Source organism: Electrona antarctica (genome assembly GCF_951216825.1).
Source record: "Electrona antarctica genome assembly, chromosome: 12".
NCBI lineage: Eukaryota > Metazoa > Chordata > Actinopteri > Myctophiformes > Myctophidae > Electrona > Electrona antarctica.
In genome coordinates, this window is record NC_136793.1 from 17,641,391 (window position 1) to 17,668,557 (window position 27,167).

Sequence of the window (27,167 nt, forward strand, 5' to 3'; positions counted from 1 at the left end):
CTCAGGGCACACCGTGTTATTGTAATTCAGGACATGGTCCATATATGGCCAGTACAGAATTCATTCCATATATGTTGATTTAAACCCCCATCTTAAAGCGCCAGCGCTCGCCCAGCAGTCTGCCGTCACCCAGGCGGATGCGTGCACGCGAGATTGCGTCTCGCCCTCAGGACGTCGTATTATTATTTATTATTAGAAAACAATGGCCACATATACTTACAGACACCATCTCATTTATTTCCACTTCTCGTTAAAGACAATAAATACCACCATCTAGTGTCGTGTTTAGTTTATTACATCACATAATTTTTGAAACATCCCGTTTGAATACGCTCATTTGACATTACACCTGAACACAACACACGGTACACACCACGATGACATGGATCGCTTAAATCAAATGTTGCAGCACAGTGCTAATATTCAACCACAGCTTTCCTAAACACACAATGTTCTACGTTTTAATTGTGCGACAGCAGTGGACGTCGTCATTATCGGCGACTGGGATCAATTCTCTTAAGCCCGTTGCTGATCCGGTCCATAGATCCGGTCTGTGCGTGGAGCAGAAACGGAAACGGTACGTAGACGAATGTGTGCGTGTAAACTACCGGGTACAGTAGGCGGGCTCTAGACCGGATATGAGCACTGAGCAGCAAATAGAAACCACGGCAGGTTTGTTTTCATAATCATATGCGAGGATTTCACTTACTACATGGAAGTGTTTAAACGCAGCTGGGACTGATTCAATTAATTACTGAATGGATAAAAGAATGTTTTCACATTCATGTTGACGTCGTGTAGCTGATATTATTATTAATGTTTTGTCACAGTCGGTGGCTTTATTTCCGTGCTGTCCTCTTCATTCTGGTTGGAACTATTATTCTACAGCTTGTTCGACACTTCAATGGTAAATTAAACAGCAACAGGTTGTATCGTTAAACTGTTGTGATCTAGCCTACACGACTGCCATAATGAGATGACGGTCCGTCTTGGATCCATGGGCATGGCTAGTTCTGGTCTAACAACGTCGTGCCATTGATTGATTGATTGAAAAATGTATTAACAGTTTGCAGAATTACAGTACATTTCAAGCACAAACTCAATACAAAGGCTGTTAACTGTGAGTGGACGACCCAATTAAGCATTACACTTGTTTCCAATAGGGTCCACAATGTTCAATTCATCAAAAACATTTAGAGACGTACAAATAGACACTTCTATATAGACAAAGGACAGAACAGGAATTCATCATAAAGGAGGTAAAAAGGGAAAAGAAACATATACATTGAGGGAAAAAAAGGGGTGGGCGGTGGGGGGGATTCACGTTCAGCTCCGTTAATTTGTTTGTTTTCCTTGGAGGAGCTGCGTTGGGTCCCCAAGTCGGCTCCGTGGCCGTACCTTGAGTTGGCTCAGAATATGCAATGTGATGTGTTGAAGTATAGCACTGCATGTTTTAGTAAAAGTATCAATAATGCAAAATTAAACACCCACATTTATATTCCTGTCCGGCTGAAGTGGCCATAGGGTAATGAATCATGTAAAAAAAAAAAAAAGTAACTAAAGGTAACTAAAGTTTTCAAATAATTGTTGTGGAGTAAAAGTATAGAAAATTGGAAATACTCCACTATTAAAAGTACCTACTTTCCAACACTGACATGTATTCATCATCCATCAGTGAGGAACTCTTAACTACTCGGCCTAGACTGGCTCATCATATTGCATATTGTACTCAGACTGACTCAAGCTGACATTCCAAGGAGCACACATAGCCCCTTTCGGGACCCTAGTTTACATTTTCTGAAGTTTGGACGAAGGTAGCCTTAGGGTCCCTGATCGGTTATTAAGCCCTCCGTGGGATGCAGATGTACATACCCTCCGTTCACGGAGAGCGGCGCGCCGCTTGAGTTTTGGTGAGATGTTTCAAAGATGCATAACTATACTAGCCTGGTTAATAAACCAGACCGAATCAGCCGTTGGCAAAAAAAAGTTGCCTACCAGCGGATTTCGGTCTGGCGAGGCTCAGTAGCACGCCTCTTTCCTACAATCGAGAACAGGTCGGACCAATCGGGACACGGTATGCAATATGGGCGGGCTTTGGTACAGTGACGTTCAATGCTTGAGACTTTTGACTGACAGTAGCTCTGACCAATTGCGTCAAAGAGAAAATGTTCCCCGGGAAATGAAATCCAAGTGGAGCCAGCCCAGACTGATATACCGCGACAGTGTTGTGTGATATTAGTCTGGATTATTAGCCAGGCTATAACTATACGGCATCGGCGGTTAACATCTCACCAACACTCAATCGGCGCGCCTTGACCAAAGGAATTTAAAACAATTTATTTGTGTTATTTCAAAGTAGGGCTACAACTGTCGATTTTCTTCTTAGTGACTCTTCTGTTTATTACATTTTCAATTAATCGAATAATGTGTGAATCTGTGTGAATGATGATGTTTATGTCGGAATCTATTGTGCTCTTCCACAGGACAGATGAGTGAGGATACGTTGGATTATTTTCTCAGTCGGGGTCTGATCGGAGCCAAGGATGCAGCTCAGGTCAAGTGGGCGCACGCCGCGAACAGCAAACACAAACTCACACAGGCTCTGCAAGGTGAACTCATCATACTGCTCTATGCACACATAATAACTCTTCCTACTTCCAGGGCCTTTCCCTACTTCCTTCACCAATGTTACCGATGATACCAATGAAGGCCCTGTTCCATTGTGGTCAAACGGAGTCAGGATGCTGCTATTGTGCATATTGGCTCACTCACTAGAAACACTGCTACACCAGTGGGTCTCAAATTGTCCTTGAATGGGTTGTTCTTAATGGCCCCGTATGGGTGTGTAACTCTATGGTATGGAGTGTACAATTGGAACTCCATTTGTACACTTACAAATGGGGGTCATTGAAAATTAAAATGTTTGAGAACTACTGTACACTAAATGGAACAACAGAGCCTTAATGAAAGAACGTTTGTCTTGTAAAACACAATGTCTCATCTCAGCATTGCTTTAACCTCCAGGTGGCGCTCACATGATCGAAGCAGACATACTAATGAGAGGTCACGACCCCAAGGAGCCAATCATGGCCCACCCCCCTGACAACGACAGTGACATCACACTGAGGGAGTGGCTTCAGGGAACAAAGACACACAACAAGGGGATCAAACTGGACTTCAAGAGGTTGTGTGTGTGTGTGTGTGTGTGTGTCAACTGTTTACTTTAAATTACAAATATACCGATATCATTTTTTCCTTCCCGATTCCACCATAGCTTGCATGTCGTTCCATACCAAGTACCTTCCAGTATATCATCATCATCATCCGTTTTTATGTCTGGAGACTCCTGTCCAGGACAGGCTTCAGACGCGACTCCTCAGGAGTCTTGGCTCAGATCTGAACCCATTTGATTTGGCATTATTCAAACCCACGGCCATCCGTACGCTTGATCTAACTGATACACTAGGCCCTAGTGTTTTAATTGCGTACACCCTAGTGACTAGGGTGTACGCAATTAAAACAAATTCTAGGACAGTGGTTCTCAAAGTGGGGTCCAGGACTCTCAGTCTCAGGGTTACTTGAGGGGGTTCCAATTCCAAATGGACCCTTACAGGTCTGTAACTCTGAAGGCTGCGTTCAAATTGCTAGGGTTGTTCCCTACTCCCTACTCCCCATACGGGGACCCAGACTCAGTGGACTCAAATAGTGATTAATTCGGACAATACTCCCTGTATGGGGAGCACCGACTCTGACGTCAATATCGGTAGAGGGCGCTATAGGTCCGCGGGTTCATGTACTTTTTATTTGCATTGTAATCCCCATAGGGTTTTTTCAGATCGCCTCATAAAGAACTGTATGAAAAATAAACAAATCATCCCGGCCGTTTCACTCATTTGGATATGAATAATCAACTGACTACAAGAAACCAGTCAAAACGCTGCTGCTGAATTTTCGCTAGGAACAGACTGTATCAAATTAGTGACTGCAGGCTGTCACCTCCCTGCAAGGACAGTTTGTTCAATTATTTTTAAATTCATGGATGAATAAAGAAAAAATAGGTTAATGAAAATATGTTTGCAGCAGGCATTTAGGCCTATATGTCTATGATAAAAAGGTTATTATCAATAAATTAATATTATATCCATTATCCAGCAATATGAAAACAGTGCACCACCTTGACAATATGAAAATATCAGCAGCATGATTACCCGGGTACCAGGCGCGGAAAGTTCTTATAACGGCAGTGGGTGCCCTCCCGCCCCCCCAGTGCGGGAGCGCACTCGCCTTATTAGTTTGTATTGCTCAGTGCGCTATTTCCGAACACGCCCATTGTGTCAGTGGGTGCTTCAGCCCTCAAGCACCCCCGGACTCGACGCCGCTGCCGGGTACGGCAAAAATAGCCGATCTATAAGCAACGCGACGTCCGTGTTGTGAGCTTGTAGATCGGAAGTAGCCGATCTACAAGCTCTGCTCACAATACGGACGTTAACAGAAACAGCAGTCCAATAAATTACTGCCTACATAATGAAGTTTTAATGTATTTATCGCAATTCAATGAAATAATGTTAGATAACATATATTTTTTAATGGCAGGAATTAATTCATATTAATAAAACATATGTTCGGAGACACAATTAATGTGTCTCACATGCATGTACAAAATATATATTGGACTTTAGCACATAGCTTTACAACCTCACCAACCTTAATCCAAAAACTATTAAAATATATTCTACAGCAAGCAACTGATTCCTCTCCTAACGTCATGCGCTGGGCCCGGGTTATACAATTAATCAATTAGTAATACTATTGCAAATTAATTGTTTTATTATAAATAAAATAAAACAATTGCAAATAAATGCACAGATCATTTGTCTCGAGATCTGTAGCTTCGAGATCCGCCAGGGAAGAAAAGAGAGGGGAAAACGAAAGTTTAAAAAGTACATTTGTGTTGATTTCTTTCGCTGGTTCAACTTCTGCCTCTTCTGAGTTGGAGCGCAATGAGCGCATGCATGCAGAAGCAGTGCACGTGCGCGCAAACGCGTGCATGTGCGCTCAAGAGCGAGCTTGCGCAATGCATTATGGGACAGATTTGCTTCGCTGTGTTTTTGTAGTGACCATCGGATGGTCCCTACAATTCCCGGTGCATTGTGGGATACTTAGTCCACTACATTAGGGTGCAAAAATGCTCACTACATATTCGGACACTATAACAAAATGGCGGAACCCCAAAGTAGTGCACTATATGGGGCATAGGGAATGAATTCGAACGCAGCCTGAGAGTGTACAAATGAACCCTAGCTGCAAGTTAGTAAAAACAATGATGTAAATATAGTACAGTTGAAGTATAAAACAGTTGTGCAATATCAACTGAAACATTCAACATATTAGTGTAAATGACTATGTGATAAACTGGATTTACGTAAAGACTGGTTACACATAGACTGGAATTTTTGCCGATACCAGCATTTTAGGCAGTATATAAAAAATAAACTAGTTATGTTACTAGATATTTTTGCGTTACATATATGTATTTAGTAGTGGTGGGCATAGATTCATGTTTTTAATCGCCATTCATCTCACTGCAATCCTGGAGTTAATCGTGATTAATCGCGATTAGAATGGCTCATTTGAACTCTGCCGAAGGCATTGAAAATATGTGTGCGCTACCAAAATAATGACCAGAAGTAAGTCCTTGTGAACAGGTTTAAACCAGGAGCCCTAATTAAGGATACAACTAGCCTATTTATTTATTTATTTATTTATTTATTTATTTATTTATTTATTTGACAGGGACAATGCTCATTAATCAACATTTCAGTTTTCACTTTCATGTAAATGTGCCAGAGTTAGCCATAAGCTAATTTTCATCTGTAGTCCCTGAGCAGGCTCTTAAAATGGTAGTAAAACTAAACATACAATGACACATATAGTACAATACAGATAAAAGGACAGAATGTATATATTAATACCTTATATTTCATATTGTGAGTTTGTAGAACTGTTCAGTGTTGCAATGATGTTTGACAGTCAGCAGTGCACTATAGTTGCTTATTTTAGACTTATTTTCTGACTTTTTCAGATTTTCTGACTTGATCTGGCCTGATAACATTTTCATAGACGTGGTTGCTTGTTTCTCTCTGTCACGAAATGTGGCAACCCTGGTCAAAGCCGTGTTCGGAAGCGCGTTCGGAAATACCACACCGGAGCGCACTCGCCTATTAGTTTGCATTGGGCTCAGTGCGCTATTTCCGAACACGCTCTGTCACACACACGCACACACGTGCGCGCACACATGCACACGGCCCGCATCCTGGCCGCTGCAGACCCAGCTCCCAGACCCAATTTTGAGAATAGATTAACGGCGATATATATTTTTATCGTGCGATAAGAGTCTCCCGTTAACGCAGCACGTTAACGCCGATAACGGCCCAGCAGCAGTATTTAGTTTCAATAATGTATACATTTTCATGTTGCTGGGGCACAAGACGACAACTCTTGTGCTGAAAACTAGTAGATATAGCTCCAACAACAACATTGGAACTCACTGTGAAACTAGCAGATCTAAATGAAACGTCTACTCTAAATGAAAGTCCAAATGAAACGATGCTGCTGGTTTGTGTTGTCAGCCTAGCAGCGGTGTCTCCGTCCATGGCTGTGCTGGAGGACCTGTGGCCTGAGCTGAGTGTTCCTGTGTGGCTCAATGCAGACATTCTCCATGGACCCGGAGGTCAGCAGGCCGTACCTCTGGAACCGTCCACTTTCCTGCGTGAGATGGCTGCTCACGGCTCCTCCCACCCCATGGTGCTGTCTCTGGGCTGGTCCACTGGATGGACGCCTGCCGCCGATAACCCAGGTGTTTATTTTTTTACTCTGTTACTTTCTATTCTAGGATCCATTTATGAGGTTTTATTTGATATGGATTCATAGGTTCACGCAGTGCAGTGTTCATTTCGTCGACTAAAACGAGAAAAATGTTCGACTACCTTTTTTTTTTGCTGACAAAGTCAGACAAACTAAATAAAAACTAAGCTATGATGACTAAAACTAGGTTGCATTCTACAAGCTAAATTTCACAGATTTGTCTCCTATGATAGCCCCCCCCATGATATATTTTTATTTTGTGTGAAAATTCAATATTAAAGAAGAGTACCTCAAATTGCCATGAATTGCTGTACGTTAATATAATTTGATGAGAAATATTTGTTATGGAATATATTACATGGGGTATGATATACCCGGGTTTAGTGATGGTGTGACAAGAGTTGGGTTTAGTGTTCTAGGGTTAGCTGCATTACACCTCAAGCAGACTGTAATAATCAAACCTTTTAATTAATTGTCTGGTTTTGGTCTAATTTTGTTTATACTGTACAGTACACTATTCTTGTGTTATCCTCAACACAGGATTTGATTTGAAGTCCGATAATACACACTGACACACACACAAAAAAATATATTATTAATTATTAAAATGATGACGTCATGAACGGGGCCTCCTGATCCTTAAGGCCGCCCCTGGTCCAAGTATATTCCATGTTTGGGATTTCAGTAATTGGGTCTTATTAGTACAGTTGCAGGAGAAAAATGGCCTAAGCTGCAAAGGTGACTGGGTGCATATTATACTTCATAATAGGTTATTACAGTATATAGATGAATGGTAACGGTGTTACTTTAGGTCAGGACAAGTTCTACAAGCTAAACTAGTTTTTGTCTGTCAACGCTGAAATGGTTGCGGGTCCCATTAAGGTGCGGAAGGTACTGTAGTCTATTATGATGAGGAAGTATTCCGATCAAAACAGATAATTATGTAGACTGTACATGACAAGTGATTAATGAAGTGCATGGCAAGATTTAAAGGAATGCAGTGTCACAGGTGCCTAACGTTGATCAGAGGTGAGGAGATTGTCTGATGGTTTACCTGTGGATAATGGTTTCCATGAAATATGCTTGTTGAGTTACCAGTATTATAATTTATTATTATTGGACACTTTGAAACACTTTTTCTCAACTGACGGAAATTAGACTTACTTGTCCAGTTCTACACTCCTTTGCCTTGGTGCTCCTTCTCAACAGATGACATGCCACGCTTTTCTCTTTTCCACTGTGGTCATACCGTTGACTTGACTCACACATACCATATGACATACGTAGTACAGGTATCACGTACAATACCACAAATCTCCTCCACGGACAAGTCTTGCCATGGACATGTTGTTTTGTCTTTGTTTGTTACAGTTTGAATTATGTACACACGGACACCGGAAAACAAAAATAATGATATATATTATTATATATTTTTTCCCTCTCAGGGTACAGCTGGGAAATGGTGCGTGAGATGGAGGAGGTTTGCAGGAGCCTGCAGCATCCCGTCACCTTCCCAGTGAGAGCCAGCCTGTTATCCAAGTCTCTGTCGCAACTCAAATGGCTTCTGCAGCAGTCAGATAGGTATGGCAACTAGGGGTTCAACAATGAACCAAACTAATTTAATTGACCTATTAAAACTCATCCACCGCTAAATGGCAGTAGAAATTGTTCAGCACAGGCCACCATAGATTTGTTATATATTTCTTTTGAACTAAAGTTGTAAGATTTGTCTTAAATCATGATTATAATGTTATGCAATATTACACTTGAGGGTGTGCTTTACCGTGATTATTGGCATGACAGTGATGCGGTCAGGAACGAGACGTAGTCGAGTTCCGCAAGCATCACTGAAGTGCATGGGCCAATTGTGTTCGTATAAGCACTCAACAAAGCCATATGTGCCACAGTGATTACAAACCTACAACCACTAAAAAAACGGCGTTACAAGTGTAACCACATCTATTATCAACCTCTCTGTCAGTTAAGCACATAACCCCTTCATAGTTTTATATGAATTATTGGTATATGTTTTAAAACGACTAAATTACTTTTCTGTTTTCTTTAAGGTACTCTTTGACTGTATGGACGAACCAAAATGACCAGTTTGTGGTCCAGGACTTACTGCCCTACAGACAAGAGTTTGACAAGAGCAAGATTTACTATGACCTACCAGACGAAATGAGCCTACATATAAATAACCAATAAAGGGGAGGTGTCCAAAGGTCCTGTGGCACTGAGTTTAATGACACACTAGCATGAAAATGAAAGACTCTAAAGGTCCCTCTCCACAGTCAGTTCAGACTAATTCCAACTACTTAAAACTGTCACAGATTGCAACAGACTGGGCACTTGATGATCAGAGGAGATCCAGTGCAATAACAATCCATACCAGGAGGTGGCAGTAGTCTGGGACCGGATGGCTGACCAAAACAAAAACAAGACAAGAGTGGAGCAGGGTCCTTCCGAGGTGGAAAGTCAAGCCCCCAGGGAGGCTCTCCAATGTTGAAGCACCTGGCCCTAGTGGTACGGCAGGCAGACCCATGGATGTATGATGAGGAAACCCTGTGCAGCTTGGGTTTAACATTGAGCGCTTGTTTGCATTTCCGCATTTGACCACCAACAGTTGGTGGTCAAAGTAGAACGTTCTTCCGGGTGCTTCAAAAAGCCACTGAGCAACTTCCACTGAAATGAATAGCAGGGGGGGGCGGGGCTGTCGCTCCGGTTCGGTCTCTATCCTTTTATTACTCTATGTTGAAAGTCTGGTGGCATGAGGTTAGTCAACTAATATCGCATGATATTTAGTCAACTAAAACATTTCATGTGACTAAAATATGACAAAAACAAAGTGGAATTTTATTCAAAAGAATATAAAACTGAATCAAAATTTGCCATCAAAATCAACACTTATCTGTGCACACTGACCTCGCCAGATTTGGTTAGGTTATGTTTTTTTTTGGCTGGGGCTTTGTCCTTCAGCTCCGCACATTGTGGCTGGAGATCTGTGTAGCACTTGTGTGTTGCGGCCCTTCGCCTCCGCTTGAACTTCTGCTCAGCCTCTGGATGAGCCCCGAACTGAGCTAGTGAGCAGGCCGCTTCTTATCACCTGACGGGGGAGTTTCCCCGGTACGACGTAGCGTGTGGATGGAACATGTTGTTCCAACTGCGGGGCCATTACATTCCGTGTTTTACGGAATGTAATTTTAGTTGGTGAGGTCCTCGGTTTGGTTTGTTTGAAAGTACTCTTTCATCTTTTCCAGCTGGGTGGCCTAAAAAAAAGGTGTATATACCCTCTCATTTGGAATGTAGGAAGTGCTTGCTCACCATCTCTTAAAAACGGATTGGCCACCTGGATATTTAAATTGTCCAGAACTGCCAGGAGCTTTGTATAGGATGAGACAATATAATAATAATATAGCTGCAAGCAGCGATAAGGCGGGATCAAGAAAGAAGACAATACGCAATAAGAACAATATGCACAAATAAGAATCACGGGCTGAGTTGTCGCTACCCGGATTTGAACCCATGACCGCTGCATGTATGTATTAGAGGCAGAAGAAGAATTTTCACAAACCAGCAATTTTCATTGGCTCATAAAAACTTCATTTTTTTCACTTAAGAAAAATGTACTACGATTTTTTTTTGTCCGTATAGGTCCAAAGTTCACGTGTAGAAGTTTTCGTGCATTTTGATCAAAGATCCTGGGAGGAGATACATTTTAACTGTTTTTCATATAATTCAAAATGGCGGGTGATCTAAAGGTCAGGTCAAAAGTCAGAACACGAAAGTTGTTCAGCACGAGGAGACACATGTGTATCAAAGTGTCATTGCCAACGGTCAAACGGTTCATGAGATACGCACGTTCAAAGTTTGCATTTTCAATTGAGTGCTATAGCGCCACCATTTGGCCAATCGTCATGGGCTTCGCATAGTCACCGTTTGGCATGGTCCTCTACCAGATTACCGCGGATTACAGCTATTTTTGGCGGAAGAAGGAGAAGGAGATGAAAAAAAAACACAAAAACAATAAGTGACCAAAGTCACTTTGTGACTTCTTGGTCCCTTTAAATAATGTTATCAGATTTATATAGTGCTTTTCTAGGTACCCAAAGTCTCTTATATGGCCTTATTGGCTTTTCACTTTGAATCTTGCTCCCTCACCACAGAGTTCTGGCCTATAAAGAGCTCTTTTTTTTGGATGAGACGATATGACAAGATTAGTTTTTCACCTTGTAGAATCTTTTTCCCTCACCACAGACATCAGCCAAACTTTCTCCTTCTTCCTAAACAATTTACAATTTAGGCATTTAGCAGACTCTTAATCCAGAGCGATTTACAATAAGCAAGAACAAAAAGCATGGCAATACATCACATACATAAAAAGTAGTTATCATGAAACATACGTAACCTAAGAACGTAATAGTGGAATATCTATATAATGAAACTATAAACTATACATACTATACATATATACTATAACGTGCTATGACTACATAAAATGCAATTCTAGTGCTGTCTACGTAACATCCTATAAGTCTGTATAAAATGATATCTAAGTCTACATAAAGTTATATCTAAGGGTCTAGGGTAAGTACTATGGGCCAAGCTCAAAGGCGAGTCTTAAGTGGAGACTTAAAAGCCTTGAACGCATTTAATTTGTTATTCCAGTCGGGTTTAGGCAAAAGGGGGGGATGTGTGTGTGTGTGAGTGATTTTCTTTTTAAGTGAAATGTCCCATTAAGTATTTGGAAGGAGATGGGATTCATCATTAAAATAAGTTATGATTGTATACAGTATATATTCCAAAACTGCCCTGTAGATGTCAGTGATGAGCACAAACTAAGATGTTAATGTTTTCTTCTTCCTGTTAAATTATCCTAATTAATGCAAAAACACTCTTTTGAAATGAGTAAAGGTTCTGGATGTTAACCAGTGCCAGGATGCTCAGCGTTAGTTCATGCCACTGCATAGTTTCACTGAAGTTAAGAAATGTGAATCCCCAGCCTCCTTCAAAACCTTTTGGCTCCTATGCCACCAAAATGTGGAACGCCCTACCAACAGTCATTAAGACATGCGAATCCCTTGACTCCTTCAAAACCGCTCTCAAAGGGCACCTACGGACGGCTGCAATTCGAAACTGGCCCCTGTAACAAAGTTAAAGTCCCCAGTACCCCCCCCCCTCTATTTTTCTATACTGTTCACGTATTCCCTTTTTTGTAACTATTTTTCATAGATGTGTGTATTTGTATGTCTTTAAATGTTTTGATGAATTGAAAATGATGTAAACAAGTCTTAGTGCTTTTTCTGGTTTGATCCTCTTAGCAGTTTTTGTATTGACCTTCCTTGGACTGTTCCCATTCTGCAATCTCTTAATAACAATATTTTCAATCAATGAAATCTTTCTGAACTGACAGTCTACTTCAAAACATTAAAGGATGTGTAACAGATATATTTGTAACAAATTGTTATAAAATAATGTTGCTTCAAAGCAGAGTTGTGATGCAAGGTTTATTGACAGCATGTGTACCAGAACTGCATTTAGATAACTGTCATAACATTAAAATATCACCTATTAGCCAGATAATTATTTTATTTTCAAAGTGAACCATAGACATGGAGAAAAGACAATTAAAGCAAAGAGAAAGTAGACTTGTATCCATATACGGTGTGATAATAAAAATATGATTGTATTCGATCTCATTCAAATGTGCTATATCATTATACTGTAGGCTTTGTGTGGTCATGTCACCCAATAAATATATTATTGGGGGAAATAATGTCAGGCTTTGCTTTTTCTTTTAAGCCCATCACTCTTACCACCAAGTAGCAATACTTTAGCAGTAGTAGCAAGTTGTCTTCCAACAACAATAATTGAAGAAGCAGAGTGCTGAGAGCAGGAGTGGACCTGGTGAGAGACGTAGGAGGGGCCCGGACAGGAGACAACCCACAGAGCCAGGCTAGTCCCTCCATGCGCCATAAGTGTACCTCCCAGCCCTGGCAGAGTAGTTCTGGAGTAGTGCCCCTGGTTTTTCCCTAGTGGGACTGATTGAGGGTAGCTACTGGGACGTAAGTCGGGACTTGATCACTCCCGGCTGGGTCGCCTGAGTGAGGGGTATGATGTTGAGAGACCCGAAACCCCGTTGACCTCAGGATACATCACTGAGGATACGTCCCAGGTGCATCCATGCGATGATTTTTAGTTATAGTTCTTCTATTTATAGTGACTCATAGGAATAGACAAAGGAATGTGACAACCAGGTATCGTCTGGTGACCACCGGAGAGACGGGTGACAGCCGGAATGTAGACGGCACCCGGGTGAGCAGTATGAGTTAGCGCCCCAGCCTGTGTCCTCCGTGAGGAGGAAGCCCAACAGCCCTCGGTGAGGCCTTTGGGAGGGCCATGCAAGCGGGAATACGCAGCACCATGACCCTGCGGAACCATTGCCCACCACTCCTGAATGAACTGTCTGGTGCTGGGACTCTGGTGCAACGCACAGGTCCCCGCTCTACTCCTGGTGAGAGCAGGAGTGGACCTGGTGAGACGTAGGAGGGGCCTGGACAGGAGACAACCCACAGAGCCTAGTCCCTCCATGCGCCAGAAGTGTACCTCCCAGCCCTGGCAGAGTAGTTCTGGAGTAGTTCCAACGGATTGTGTGCCCCTGGTTTTTCCCTAGTGGGACTGATTGAGGGTAGCTACTGGGACGTAAGTCGGGACTTGATCACTCCCGGCTGGGTCGCCTGAGTGAGGGGTATATGTTGAGAGACCCGAAACCCCGTTGACCTCAGGATACATCACTGAGGATACGTCCCAGGTGCATCCATGCAATGTTTTTTTAGTTAGATCTGAAGCCTGAATTGAACAGCAATTCTCCTTGTAGTCAAACCAGGCTTAATGTGTGTGCTAAATAAAAATTGTATAATTTTCTGTGCAGTCAAAACATTGTTTCTTTTTTAGCTAATCATACAACTTAAAAGTAATTCTTAAGATCACTGTATCAAAGAGCACTGCAGCATTGAAGCTTGAAAATGTGCCATTAGATGATATCACAGGTATAAGGGGTTGACATGTAGCAGTAGCAGCAGTATATTTACATGTGGTAAATGCATTCCATCTTCCAGTGCAGCGTAATGACAAGGTTCCACTGTATTGCAACTGGGCTCCAAAATAATTGGCAAACATTAAGAATTTAATGATAGGCCTAATACAACATTAAAGGACCACTTCACCCCTTTTGCAACCAGATCTTATATGATACAAACACTTGTGTTTTTATGTGGGTAAGGGTAATATATGAGTTTTTAGATATTTTAGTATTTCATAGTGTCTGTGATGTCAGACACTTCCTGGACTACCCCTCCACAAGGTGGGGTGCACCAAAGCATTATGGTCATTGTAGTAATCCAGTCAAACACAGACTTATTTTTCTGGCCATAGGGTGCAAATTTCAAATTATGCTCCTGTTATCTACTACAGATACTATTTACATTTGGCCACTGGAGTTTCTTCCAACGGTGAAATGTCCATTTTAATATAAAAATAATGACATGGTCTTTTCTTCAAAACCTTTCATTGTGATACCAATAAATTAGCAATACTGCGTTGGTTCCATCAATCCAAGCCGGAAAACAATCGATTCCTTAAAATAAAAATGCTCTGAAAATGCACGCGACCCACACATTTCGGCTGCCGTTGTTAAGTGATCAGACGGGTGGGCCTGCGAACACTTTCAAGATCCACAAAAGGTTTGAGAAACCACTGTTCTAGTGGCCAAAAAGTTCCTTGAAGTTGACCAGCTGTTTGATCTGCTCCGTTTGCATGGAGTGCCGCCTCAGCAAGTTCTTGGCCTCCAGATCCCTCGGGAAGGAAGGGGCGCAGGGTTGGCTGACTTTGGAACCTGCAGCCCCGTTTAATGCCTTGCTGCTTCCACCGAAGAGGCCAGACGAGGCTGGGCTGACCCCGATGTCGGGTATGGGAGCATGGGGGTTCAGCGGAGGCAGATAGTGAGGTCTAGTGTGAGAGATGTGATCCAGGAGGAGGGCCCCTGATCCTCTGCGCTCCAGCCCAGTGGTGGCACTCCGTCTCTGGACAGCACTCTCCAGGGACTCCCTAGAGCCTGAAAGAAGTGAGAAGCGTGATTTGTAATAGATTTTTTTTAAATACCGTATATCAGCAAATTAGCCACTCAAGCCCCATTTTATATTTTGTTGTACAATGGAGTCCTGCAAAAATAGTGAAAGAGCGCAGTTCTACTACAAGTTCACAATGTGACGTGTGGATCTGCGGTTTTCACAATTTTCATCTGTTGTCGTCCTCCCCACAAATTTGTGTGTTGTACTCCTCCCGCCCAATTAATACTCCACCGTCAGGCACTGTCCCAGCCCATAGGAATTCGTACAGTGACTAATATCTTCCCCACCTGACTTCCCTCCGCCAAACACGGACCAATTGTGTTTGTGTAAATGCATCGCGGTGGATTTTAACTTATAACCTCTGCGGCAGGCACCTTACCACTGTGCCACCCGAGCGCACCAAAGGCATTTCTAATACTCTGTCTGTATTGGACCAACACTTACCTGAAAGGGTGGAGGACCTGCTGTTGGCCAGTTTGCGTCTTTCCAGGCCCACTCCAGCACCCGCGGTGCTCTTGAACCCGTCCTCTCGGTGCTGATGTCCAAACTGTGGCAGCTGGGAGTCGGAGCTGTAGTGGTCCATTCCTATGTTCCTCCTTTGGACCACGTTCCTATTATATTGGGAACAGTTAATAAATACAAATCAATTTAATTGATCATAGATCCCTATTTTGGGCAAGACAAGTCATTATAGGCCAAACGCTTCAGAAAATATCCCCAAAAAGCTTATAGTTCTGCCAACTTAAAGATGGAGTGCCATGATTTTTTTCCACCCTAAAACATGATCATCAGGTCTTATTGTTATATAAGGAGGAAGACGTTTTTCAAAAAAGTGTACAGTATTTGTTAAAATGTCGTTTTTATGTGGGCACCCCCACCAGTTCATTAAGTATGCCTGGTTTGCCTGGTGGGTGGTGATGGGTGGTGATCCACCTGAACATAAGCCGCACCCACAGCTGTGGTTGTATAATAAAGGGGGAGGGGTTAGGGGAGGGGCTGATAATGTGATGTCACTATATTACTGTTTTTGTCATTGGCACGTTTGACTGTCAAGGGTTCAGCCTCCAGGAAGAAACCCTAAATACAAAGGGAATACATCATTGCACATAAAAACGACTCCAGGGTGTCTAATGAAGTACTGTCACCTCATAGACACATGAAAAACTGGAAAAATACAAAAATTGTGGCACTCCATCTTTAACTATTTCTGAACAACACTGTTGTGCGACAGAGAAAAAGAAATGTGTTCATCGATTTGTTGATATTTCAAAAACACGCTTCTTGATTATTCCATTAATCAAAAAAGTAATCGATAGAACAGCCACTAATAAAATAATTGTTAGCTGCAGCCCTACCTCAGACTGGACACTGCGAGGTGTGGGAGGCATTCCGACGAGCCTTTGTCTGCAGTCTCTTGGGGACGGGGACAACCATCGTCCCGGGGGAGGTTTGGATGAGACGCCAAACTGGCGGTGCTGTCGTATGACATCTTTCTACCCAGCAGACCTCTCTTCACACCTCCTAGAGCTGTCACCATTAGTTTGATAAGGTCACGATATTATAATGAGCATTAATGGGGACCAATTATATGAAGATAAAGGTAAAAATGGGTGAAGTGCTCCTTTAATTATGAAAAGGTGTAATGTTGTGTTAACATTGTATTGTGCTTCTCTCTCCATCTCTCTTGCTGACAGATCTTTGTGAGTGCACGCACGCACGCACGCACGCACGCACGCACGCACGCACGCACGCACGCACGCACGCACGCACGCACGCACACACACACACACACACACACACACACACACACACACACACACACACACACACACACGCACACACTTACCTAAACAGCTCTTGGACATAAAATATACCAAAACTCTTACCTCCTCCAGTGGTCTGGCTTTCAGGCGAGCGGTCCAAAGCTTTCAGAAGGCCTGCCACCGCTGCGTCTTTGACGTCGATGCTGTGGTTACGTGAAACAATAGGGGGTCTCTCTCCATGGAGACCACCATGGCTGCTCACCCTGAACGACGGATCATCCTATCACCGCCCACACATTTCAGTTACTCACTTTCTTTCCAGGACAGTGCACATTAAAATATGCCGCCTTTTACATTTTTGAGGGGCCCTCCTATATACAGGTTTAATGTTTGTTTTTAGTTCAATGTTTGTTTTAAAAACGGCATTGACAATGAAGGGAAAATTGTCATATTGTCCCTCATTACGTCATTGTGTCTATTGTTAATGGCATTTAATGTTTGTGTTGGCACCGTTTGTTTTACATCACCATTACATCACCTAATCAACATAGACTTTAATATATTAGCGCCCCTCACTTCACACGGGTGTGAATAATATTTGTAGCCCCTTTTTTTGTCATTATGCCAATTAATTCCTCCCCACACACATTTGTGTGTTGTATCCTACTGACTCAGTCACCTGCCAGTGAGGAGCCCCCTCCGGGAGGACGTGGGGCCTTCACCCTACTCCGCCCTCCCAACACTCCCTCCTCCCTCCGTGGAGGTGAGCAGGGACTTTACCACTGTGCCACCCCAGCGCTTAAATATGCCGAATTTAGCTACAAGCCCATTTCCATTCGTAGTCCCACATGCAAATACACCACAGTGCCAACATGAGTGACACATGGCCATGCATGACATGCTGCCATAGAAGACATGCTGAATTCTACGAGATCCATTAAATGACTGAAATCAGCCGTGGGGACCTCAACTTTATTCGATGAGTACCTCAGGAGACATGACCTTCATCTCCTCTGTCCGCAATGAGGCCTGGCTCTGTTTCTGCTGAATCTGAAGGGAAGGAGGAATCTTCAGCCTCGGCTCTGAGTGCAGCCTCTGGAGGCTGAGGAGTTTGTTCACCCCACCGGGACCTGGTGACGGACGGGGGTCCCCCCGGGTGGGAGAGCTGGGCTTGGACGGTGGTCCACTGGTCGAACCTTTGGGGTCTCTGAGGCCGATGAGGGGGCTTCCAAATTGGGGCGAAGCGTTTGCTGAAAAGGCAGGGCAACAGATAATTGTGAATGCTTAATACCGCTCCTTGTTTATTATTCTTAAAATACCAATACAATTTGAAATGGTGAAAATAGCAGATCCACAAGCTCAGAACAACGTGTAACATTCTAATAATTGAAAAGAAACATCAAAAGTTGAAATATCGAGATTTCTGACCGACAGTGAAGTATTGTTGACTAGATATAAAGTAGGACAGGGGTCTTTCAGGCCAAGGACCCCAGCTGAGAGAGAGAGCAGGGAGAGGGACCCCTATATTGTATTAAATTGTGTAGATTCAACTTTTTCATAGATTTCATAGTTGGCTTCATACTCGTTTGACAGCACTATCAGTTTAGTAAAGTATGAAGTTACAATGGGCTTGTAAGGAAGGGGTGCCACGTGTCTGATAAAAATCACACCTGCATGAAGTGAGCCCCGAGCTGAATTAATACAGTTGCACTGTGTTTAGAAAAGCCGATTTGCTCGTCCACATGTGACGTATATTCTCGTTTCATTGTCAATGGCATTTAATGTTTGTGTTAGGACAAAATAGCCGTTTTGCTCGTCCACATATGACGTAAATTCTCCATTCATTGTCAATGGCATTTAAGTGCCACAAAAATCCGATTTGTTCAGACACATATGATGTAAATTCTCCTTTCATTGTCAATGGCAAATGTGACATGAGTTCAGGACAAAAAGCTGTATGAGGGGCTAGCGACCCTCAAAATATCACTCCGTGTGAAGTGAGGGGCACTCTTGATTGTACATCATCATCATCTCATTCCAGCCAATCACAATTTGCGTCCTCACCTTCGTCATCAATGCGTTTGTGTTACGCAATGTTTGTGTTTACACTATGACGTAAAATTGTCCATTCATTGTCAATGGCATTTTAATGTTTGTGTAGGACAAAGTTTGTGCACACACGCCACAAGATAGGAGGGGCTGGCGCCCCTCAAAAGTAATAGCAAATATCTAAATACTGAATCAAGCGACTTACAAACTGTCTCGGGTGTTCTGTTCACAAAAGCCTGAGACGTTCAAATGGGAGACTGCCCATAAGTCAGATATCCCGTTAGTCAGACCTGCGTGACCGGTTAAGACTCACCCGTGCTGCGGGTTTGAAAAATCACCCATGGCTCCCAACATGCGTGGCGGGTTACAACTAATCCATGCTGCGGGTTAAAAATCACCCATGGCTTCCTGTGAGGTTAGGGTTAATATCTAACTGGGGGGTAATTTGGTTCCTAATATGTATCAATTTGGGGGTCCTTGACATGAACAGGTTTGAAAACCACTGCCCTATAGGGTCCCTGAGGCCCTGTTGAAGACCACTGGACTAGTATGTAAATATCATAATATAAGTTACATTTTGTTTGTGGTTCTTGTGGTGGCGTGTGCAGCTGGATGTCAGATGGAGACATCATGCAACAAGAGGCAGCCGGGTAATGTAGTCTCTCCTCCAGGTCAGGGGGTGGGGGCACATTGAGGTACTGTTTGGTCATGTGACCACCAGAGGACAGCCTGTCCGTGGTGATGATGATGACCTCTTTGCCCTTGGCCTTGCAAGCGTCTAACAGAACTCTGAGCACCTCCTTGTCACCGGAGTCCACAGCGTAGACCAGGGCAGACGAGCCTGCGTGTAAGGGTTTATTAGTTGGGTTTAAAAATAATCAAAAATCAATCATCAATCATTTAAAAGTGATATATTTAGGTTCAAACAAAACACAAGTTAAAGCTCTATGGGCTGTGTTAGTAATCATTGCATGCCTAGAGTGTTTGTTCAGTGGCAGTGGTCTCCCTGTCTCACCAACTCTTTAATAAACACTAAATCAGTGTTTGGTGGTTTGCCAATTTCAGCCAATCAGCAGAGAGTACCCATTCATCAGCTTCCATTGTATAGTGTTCCAGTTCCTGTTTTGTCTGCCCATGTCTTTGTGCCATCACTTCCAATTTTACATGTTTGTTGTATCCTGTATGAGTTGGAGAGACCTCTATTACTGAACACTCTATAGCAATGCTTGCTCTCAAAATATAGAGCTATATTTCATACCTACTGCACCTTTCAAAAAAACAATTGGTTAGTAAGGGATCCATATTTTTTTGGAAAAGTGTTTATTAAAAAGAAAAGTAATCAATACAATCGCTAATAAAATAATCAATTGTTACCGGTGTGGTCCTCCAGACTGGGGTCTGCGCCACTGTTCAGCAGCAGAGACAGAACTTCAGCCCCGGCCTGTTGGAGGCAGGCGTGCATCAAGGCCGTCCTTCCAGTCTTGTCCTGGATGTTCGGATCAGCGCCGCTCTCCAAGAGATACCTTCCAGGAGACAGAGGTGGGCATTTAAAGCCCAAACCACACCAATGGGTCGCCATGCAACTCTTTTCAAACCAAACGGTTGCAAGTAGATCCATGTAGACGCAAGCAACACTAGAATTGAACCAATTGAATCACTTGGGTCGACTTGCATCGACATGCGCCACCATGCGCCAACGTGCAACAGGATATCACACCGCTGGGACCCATTCGTGTGGTTTGGGCCTAAGACGGTGTGCCCCAAATCTTTTCATGTCAAATTAATATGTTGGGCCGTGATGTGGATGGATCCCATCTGAAAATATTTTGTGCCAGAGATCCCCCCATCCATGATTTGTGTTGTTAAAATGTTTTAATTACAGTCATTAATTTGTCAAAGTATTTCAATATTTCTTAATAGCAGATCTACAAGCGCAATGTATAGGGTTGAAGTGGTTGATGATATTTTGATGCTGTATAAACACTGCTGTGGACCTCCTGGAACCCCCTCAAGGACCCCTGGTCCTTGAACCCTAGCGTCCCTACTGTTGGCATGTCATAGAAGGCATAATAACATTCGCCTAAAATCTACAAACTCACAATGCGTCACATGTGACATCTTCATATAACTGGTCCTCATGTTCATCATAAGATACCATTACCATTTCTGTCTACTCACTCTGTGTCTCAGGAGAGGACGGATTACATCATAATGTATACCCTATAAACAAACATTAAAGTCCATAGACTTGGCTGGCCTATGACATCATTTCGGAAGCCATGCAGAGTACAAAACTCTGATGCTGGCCTTCAAAGCAACCAAAGGTATGGCACCCCCATATCTTGCAAGTCTGATCAGACCCTACAAACCCTCCCGCGCGCTCAGATCAGCCAACGCAGGGAAGCTGTAGGCTACATTCACTAAAAGTAGGCTACATTCACTAAAAACACCAGGACAACGCTCCACACGTCCCAAAGTCTTCTCCCTTCTGGCTCCAAAACTATGGAATGCACTTACCGTTCAATCAGAACTGCAGACTCCCTCCCAATCTTCCGCCATAGTCTGAAAACCCACCTCGGACTCCATTTTAGCCCGCAGCACTTTCCCTAGCCTTGACGACCTACATGCGTATGCAAACGCTCAACTCATATAACATAGCATTTTATGTAGACATAGCACTTTAGTGTATACTCATATTTTCATTGTATAGATACACAATAGGTTCTTAGCTTACGTATGATACTATTTTGAGACTATTTTTATGTATTTGATGTATTACCATGTTTTGTTCTTGGTTACTGTAAATCGCTCTGGATTAAGAGCATCTGCTAAGGGCCTAAATTGTAAATTGTCTATGCATATCAAACTGGGGGTCATTGAAATGTGCGAATCATTGTGACAGGACATACCGGACCATCTTGTGCTTGGGGACGCTCTGTGCGTCGGCGTGCTGCGTCCTGCAGGCCACCATGAGGGGCGTCTCGCCACGGTCGTTGCTCTCGTTGATGTAAGCCCCGCCCTCCAGGAGGAGCCTGGTGAGGCGCAGGCGGCTCAGGTGCACGGCCTTCAGCAGAGAGTTGCCGTCGGTGCGAACCTCGCTGCACTCTGTCATGTTGCAGGTTAGGGTCGCTGCTGCTAGTCCAGGCGCAGCTCCATTACATCATGTTGCAGGTTAGGGCCGCTGCTGCTAGTCCAGGCGCAGCTCCATTACATCATGTGGATCCTTTGGAGGGTTCCTAGATTCACCGCTGAAAACACACATTAAAATCAGAATCAACTCAAAGGTGTTAATTTTGTTGACTAAGACTTAAAATACTTTTTTTATTTAGTCGACTCAAGCTGTGTTCCTCACAGGAGGGCGCCACTCCAGTACACCCACTGTCAACCATGGACGTACAGTATGAAAAGCTCTCAACTTATTAGTTGGTTACTTCTAACTTGGGTTAACTGCACAGTGTGACAGAGCTGTGACAGACGCAGTGACTCAACTGAGGTGTAGAAGTGGAGTAGTGGAGTAGAAGTATAAAGTATTAACAAATCAGTCACAAATCAGAATCAGCTTTATTGTCACATCACAGATTTACAAAGTAAAATAACTGGGTGAAATTATTTGTTTTTTTCATAGAAAAAGAAAGTGAAGAGGACCCTCCTCTTCACTTTCTTTTTCTATGAAAAAAGGGGGGAAAGGAGATAAAATCTACATGTTTAAGTAAAATAAAAGTACCTCAAAAGTAAACTTCATAAGTAGGCCTACCGCAGAATTGTAATTAACTACAGAACTTGAGTACTAGCTGTGCTTTGCACCAGTGGTGGTACCTGCCTCTTATCTGTTACCTGAAAATGAAAGCTTTTTGGACCACAATGATTATGAGACAATTTAAAATGAAACTTCTATGACAGTGCTGACATAATGAAGTGACATTATTACGGTAGAGTGTCTCAGCCCTGCGGTCGCTCCTCACCTATATTAAGGCGTCTTACTGGTAATTACAGTTACAGTACAATGTTTATAGTAATACTTTGAGTGGGTTTTAAAATGATCTTACTGTAGTGAGTAAATGTACTTAGTTACGTCCCACCAGTGGTTGGGGGTCCTCAGTAGGGGTCCTGCTCAGTGCTTTGAGGGGCTGGGCGGTGGCCTTCAAGTGACGCTGCTACACAGAGAATATGTGATGACAAGCCTCGGACTGACTGGGAGAAAATGGCATTCTGACATGATATTTTCATGTAAAGGACCCCCAAACTATGGTAATTTGACTATTACAGCAGACCCGATCTGAAAACTTTTTGTGCCAGGGACACCCAAAATCAGTTTTGAAGATATTTAGAAAATAGCTGATCTACAAGCTCACAACGTGCCACATACGTAAGTGACACGCGTGTCGAGTTCAAGTCGTTCGGCCGGGCAGTTCTCGACAAAGTACAGACATACTGTACGTACAGATTTCGCCCATTTATTGTAAGATATGATATATTTGCATAGTTCAGTGGTTGACATTGATTATATTAATTAAACAACATACAACATTGCACAAAAACTATAAAGTATTTATGTATATCATTGTTCTTTGTTTGTTTTCTTTTTACTTTATATTTCTGTTGCTGTTTAGTCAAGGATGCCCATGCCTTGTTCAGAGTAGACAGTACTGAATTTCTAGCTTGTGTAGCCCCCAGCCAAGACCCAGCCCGCAACAGCCCTGCCAATCGGGCTCAGCCCTAGTGACACGGTGGGTTGCGTGTTGGTCTGGCGAGTGGGAGCCCTGGGTTCAATCCCCGCTTCCGTGCAATGCTACAATCGCATAACGTCTTCAGACTAGGAGTTAAGTCTAAGATGTGCAGGATATCGATGAGTGTACCGGATACTTTGTAACCTCCAATGATGATACGATTTCCGACCACGCAACAGCACCTAGCCACCTACCTACCAGACATCCAACATGGGCCTCTCCCCATGGGCTCAACCTTCCTCCAGGAGAAGGTGTCTGGACTGAATTGCCACAGATCACTGAAAAACCATTGACCAAAAACCAAGTATGAACAGCTCTCCATTGTAGGCAAAGGCTGAATGGCCGCAGCGACCTTCTGGAAGAAGCTGTGCAGACGACGTGCTCAGCGAGCAATTTCTGTTTCTGTCTTTTTGACAGTCTCTGTAGAAAGTCTATTTGACACAGTCTCTGTGTCAAATACACTGATGTTGTAGTGGCTCCCCAGGCCAGAGCCCCCAAATACAGCAGTATTAACTCGTCTCTAACCCTAACTTTCCACGTAAAAGAGCAGGGTCTCTACTCCGAGTCTCTCCCGGGTGACCATACCATATCCCTAAGGGAATGCAAGCCACCGTCCTGGGAAAAATATTTTCATTTCAGCCACTTGTATCTTTTAGTTTACAGTGTAAAGTAACTTATTACTTAAAGTAATATTACCCTTTTCCAGTAAAATAGTCTGTACGTGTGAATTATCGGAGACAACAAGCTGGATAGTGTGACACTTTTGGGGGCAAAAGATGCAATTACTGGGGTTGAGAAAAAAAGGGAGTAATATGTAAAGTAAAGTAATGTTACTTTTTTTTAAAGTAACTAGTAGGCGATATATTACCGCTTTTGAGTAACCTTTCAAACACTGCAAGAACAAGAACATCTCCGTGTGACAGAATAGTCTCCATAGGGGCATGTTATGTTTGTGACATGGATGAAAATATACATTAACCACTACTTTGAATTTGAAAATAAACTTTCAAAATAATTGACACATTTGAACATTATGGGTATTTTTACTTTGGTAATGTAAGTATATTTTAATGCAGATATTTTTGCACTTTCAGTCGAGTCAAATTATGAATGCAGGTCCTTTAATAGCAACAGACTATGTTTATAATATTGAGATGTTACTACTTTGAATTAAGTAAAACAAATCTAGTAAACTGTATATTTGCCTATAACATCACAGTTTTACACTCTGTTCAACACCATGTATGTGCACATCCATAATACAACATTCATAACTAGCCTATATGTGGCTCAACGTACCTCCGTTTGAATAGCTCTTCTGCCGCACATCACAGGACAAAAAGTCTTACAGGTGTCATTCATTCCATCCTGTTAATCCCACTGCAGAGGACCTGAAGAGAAGTGAGAGCTGCACACTCAGTGACTGAGGGAGAGCGACAGGATGACGCAGAGATAGACATGATGAGAGAGGGAGACAGGATGAAAGTGAGACGGCAACGTGACGGAGGGAGACCTGATGGAGTGAGCGGTGTTGCCAGATTGTGTGAGAGAAACAAAGGGCCAGGTATGCGAAGCAACTAGGGCGCATGATAACACACACAGGGGGTGTGTTATCCCCCCCCCCCCAAAAAAAAAGGTTATTTTATCATCTACTCAGGCTTTTGCATGGGAGCAGAACGTTTTTAAATTGCTTGGTTCAGTATTTAGATATTTGATATTAAATGTATGAGACACGCCCCCTTCCTATACAAACCCATTGTAACTACATTTTAACCATGATAGATTCATGGTTAAATTTGCAGGCACCAAATATTTTCAGACGGAGGCCCAGAGACAAATAAAAGCCACTGCCGCCCCACTGCCCCCCCAAGACGTACGCCGTAGACGGTATCATTTTTTGGGGATGGAAGTTGCGGGATTTGGGCGGAAGTACCGCTTAAGGAAATGACGTTGACGCTTTACAAATCTGTTTACATCTCTGTGAATGAAACAAGTGTTGTGATTGGTCAAAACAATATCGTATCCGTGGGAAATACATGTGACGGATGTTCCGGCCCGACACTTCTGCGGATACCGTCTCTGCCAGGCTTTTCTCTTCGCAGATGAGTAAGCCTGGGACCGAGGCTACTGCTGCCCCCAGTGCACATGCGTGTGCATGCCCACGCAAAGGGCCATTCATAATGACTACTTTTAGTTTTGCAAATCTCATTTCTCTTTGCACTTTTACAGAAGTAAAAGTTTGAATACAGGCCTTGATACTTTCACTCCAGTCAAACATGTGAGTACTGAGGATGTGCGCAAGCAGGCAGGCAGGCAGACAGACAGACAGGCAGGCAGACAGACAGACAGACAGACAGGTACAGCTACAGTAGGCAGAGTGGGATGCTTCAGTGTTTGCTGTGTGACAACACTGATACCAGCGTCATCGCTCCTCTCAAGGTTGCAGACAAATAGAGTGTGTGTGAGGTGTGTGCGTGTGTGTGTGTGCACGTGTGTGCGTCCGTGTTTGTGTGTGTACTTCAGAGTGAGTGAGGTGGAGCTGTTATGTATTCAAACCTTTGTCTGGCTGCTGTCAAGGATGGAAGGGGGTGATGATGCTCAACAGTGTAACTCACTTTCTAATGCAGCAAATGGTTTCAGATTCAAATTGCGTTCAAGTTTAACCACTGAAGCCCTGTTAAAATGTTTCAAAAATAGCTGATCTACAAGCTCACAACGCATTACGTCTTTTTGGAAAAATAGATTCTCAGGCTGCTACATAGCCTTCAAACCGAGTCATATTGCGCTGGTCAGAGCGATGGTCAACAAGTGGTCTTTTTCTTTTTTCTTTTTTTTTGAAGTGTTAGACACTGCTGTATGTGTTCCAGATTCGCGTTCCAGATTCCCGGAAGCGCTTGCCCCCGCAGCATTTTGCCGCGTGGGTGGAGCTCAAGGGGCCAGTGAGGCGCTCCAACGTTGAAGCACTGGGCCCTAGTGGTAAGAGGAAGGACTGCAGGCGGACCCGTGGATTCATGACGAGAAAACCCTGTGCAGCTGGGCTTTAACATTGAGCGCTCGGTTGCACTTCCGCATTTGACCACCAAAATTTGGTGGTCAAATACGGAAGTAGACGTTCTGAGACGGTCCTTCCGGGTGCTTCAAAACGCCACTGAGCAACTTCCACTGACATGAATAGCGGAGGGGGCGGAGCTTCGCGCCAGATCAGTTTCTATCCTTCATTATACTCTATGGTGGAGCTTCATTTCCATCCACGAGCTGTCTATAAACCCGGAAGAGACGCCTGCCGCTCGCGGCTTTTGGCATCTTGGTGACGCTATTCTAGATGAAGGTGTGTGAGTATGATTAAATGTAAGTCTAAGCAGTCTAAGTCATTCAATTCATTGTCAATAAGGTTTAGTATTTGAAGCGTTGAGAGATTCTTAACATCATCTGGCACTTGGGAAAGATGGTTACTGGCGAGGTTCAGATGACTCAGTTGCTTCATTTGTTTTATTGAATCCTTAGACAGTTCAGTCAGGTAGTTGAATGGTAAATCTAGGTTGGTTAGTTGAGTGCAATGTGCACTCAACTAACCACTCACTTACGTTGCCAATATTGCTATAGGTTACTTTTTGTGTCCTCAGTGTAGGTGTTTTGCA

General features: G+C 43.2%; 2 protein-coding genes across 2 annotated transcripts; one reads left to right on the forward strand and one right to left on the reverse strand.

Annotated features, from left to right (window-relative positions):
* Positions 1–473: 473 nt before the first annotated feature.
* fam151b (family with sequence similarity 151 member B) lies at positions 474–12,607 on the forward strand. The gene is made up of 6 exons (XM_079516079.1): positions 474–577; positions 2,484–2,609; positions 3,025–3,184; positions 6,630–6,856; positions 8,310–8,445; positions 8,931–12,607. Exons 2-6 carry the CDS (start codon positions 2,489–2,491, stop codon positions 9,067–9,069), a joined length of 783 nt encoding a protein of 260 aa, XP_079372205.1. The 5' UTR covers positions 474–577; positions 2,484–2,488; the 3' UTR covers positions 9,070–12,607.
* A 2,014-nt stretch (positions 12,608–14,621) lies between these two features.
* On the reverse strand, positions 14,622–21,914 carry ankrd34bb (ankyrin repeat domain 34Bb; the record flags this gene model as incomplete). The annotated part of the gene is made up of 8 exons (XM_079516862.1): positions 14,622–14,974; positions 15,435–15,601; positions 16,346–16,517; positions 16,877–17,033; positions 17,741–18,003; positions 19,377–19,643; positions 20,177–20,325; positions 21,712–21,914. The coding sequence occupies 8 exons, from the start codon at positions 21,912–21,914 to the stop codon at positions 14,622–14,624; spliced, it is 1,731 nt and encodes a 576-aa protein (XP_079372988.1).
* Between the last annotated feature and the right edge of the window lie 5,253 nt (positions 21,915–27,167).

Excerpts from the sequence above, each read along its gene's own strand:
- fam151b (XM_079516079.1), top strand. The coding sequence starts at position 2,489 with ATGAGTGAGGATACGTTGGATTATTTTCTCAGTCGGGGTCTGATCGGA. Across the intron at positions 3,185-6,629 it reads ATCAAACTGGACTTCAAGAG|CCTAGCAGCGGTGTCTCCGT; the intron begins GTTGTGTGTGTG and ends TTGTGTTGTCAG. Across the intron at positions 8,446-8,930 it reads CTTCTGCAGCAGTCAGATAG|GTACTCTTTGACTGTATGGA; the intron begins GTATGGCAACTA and ends GTTTTCTTTAAG.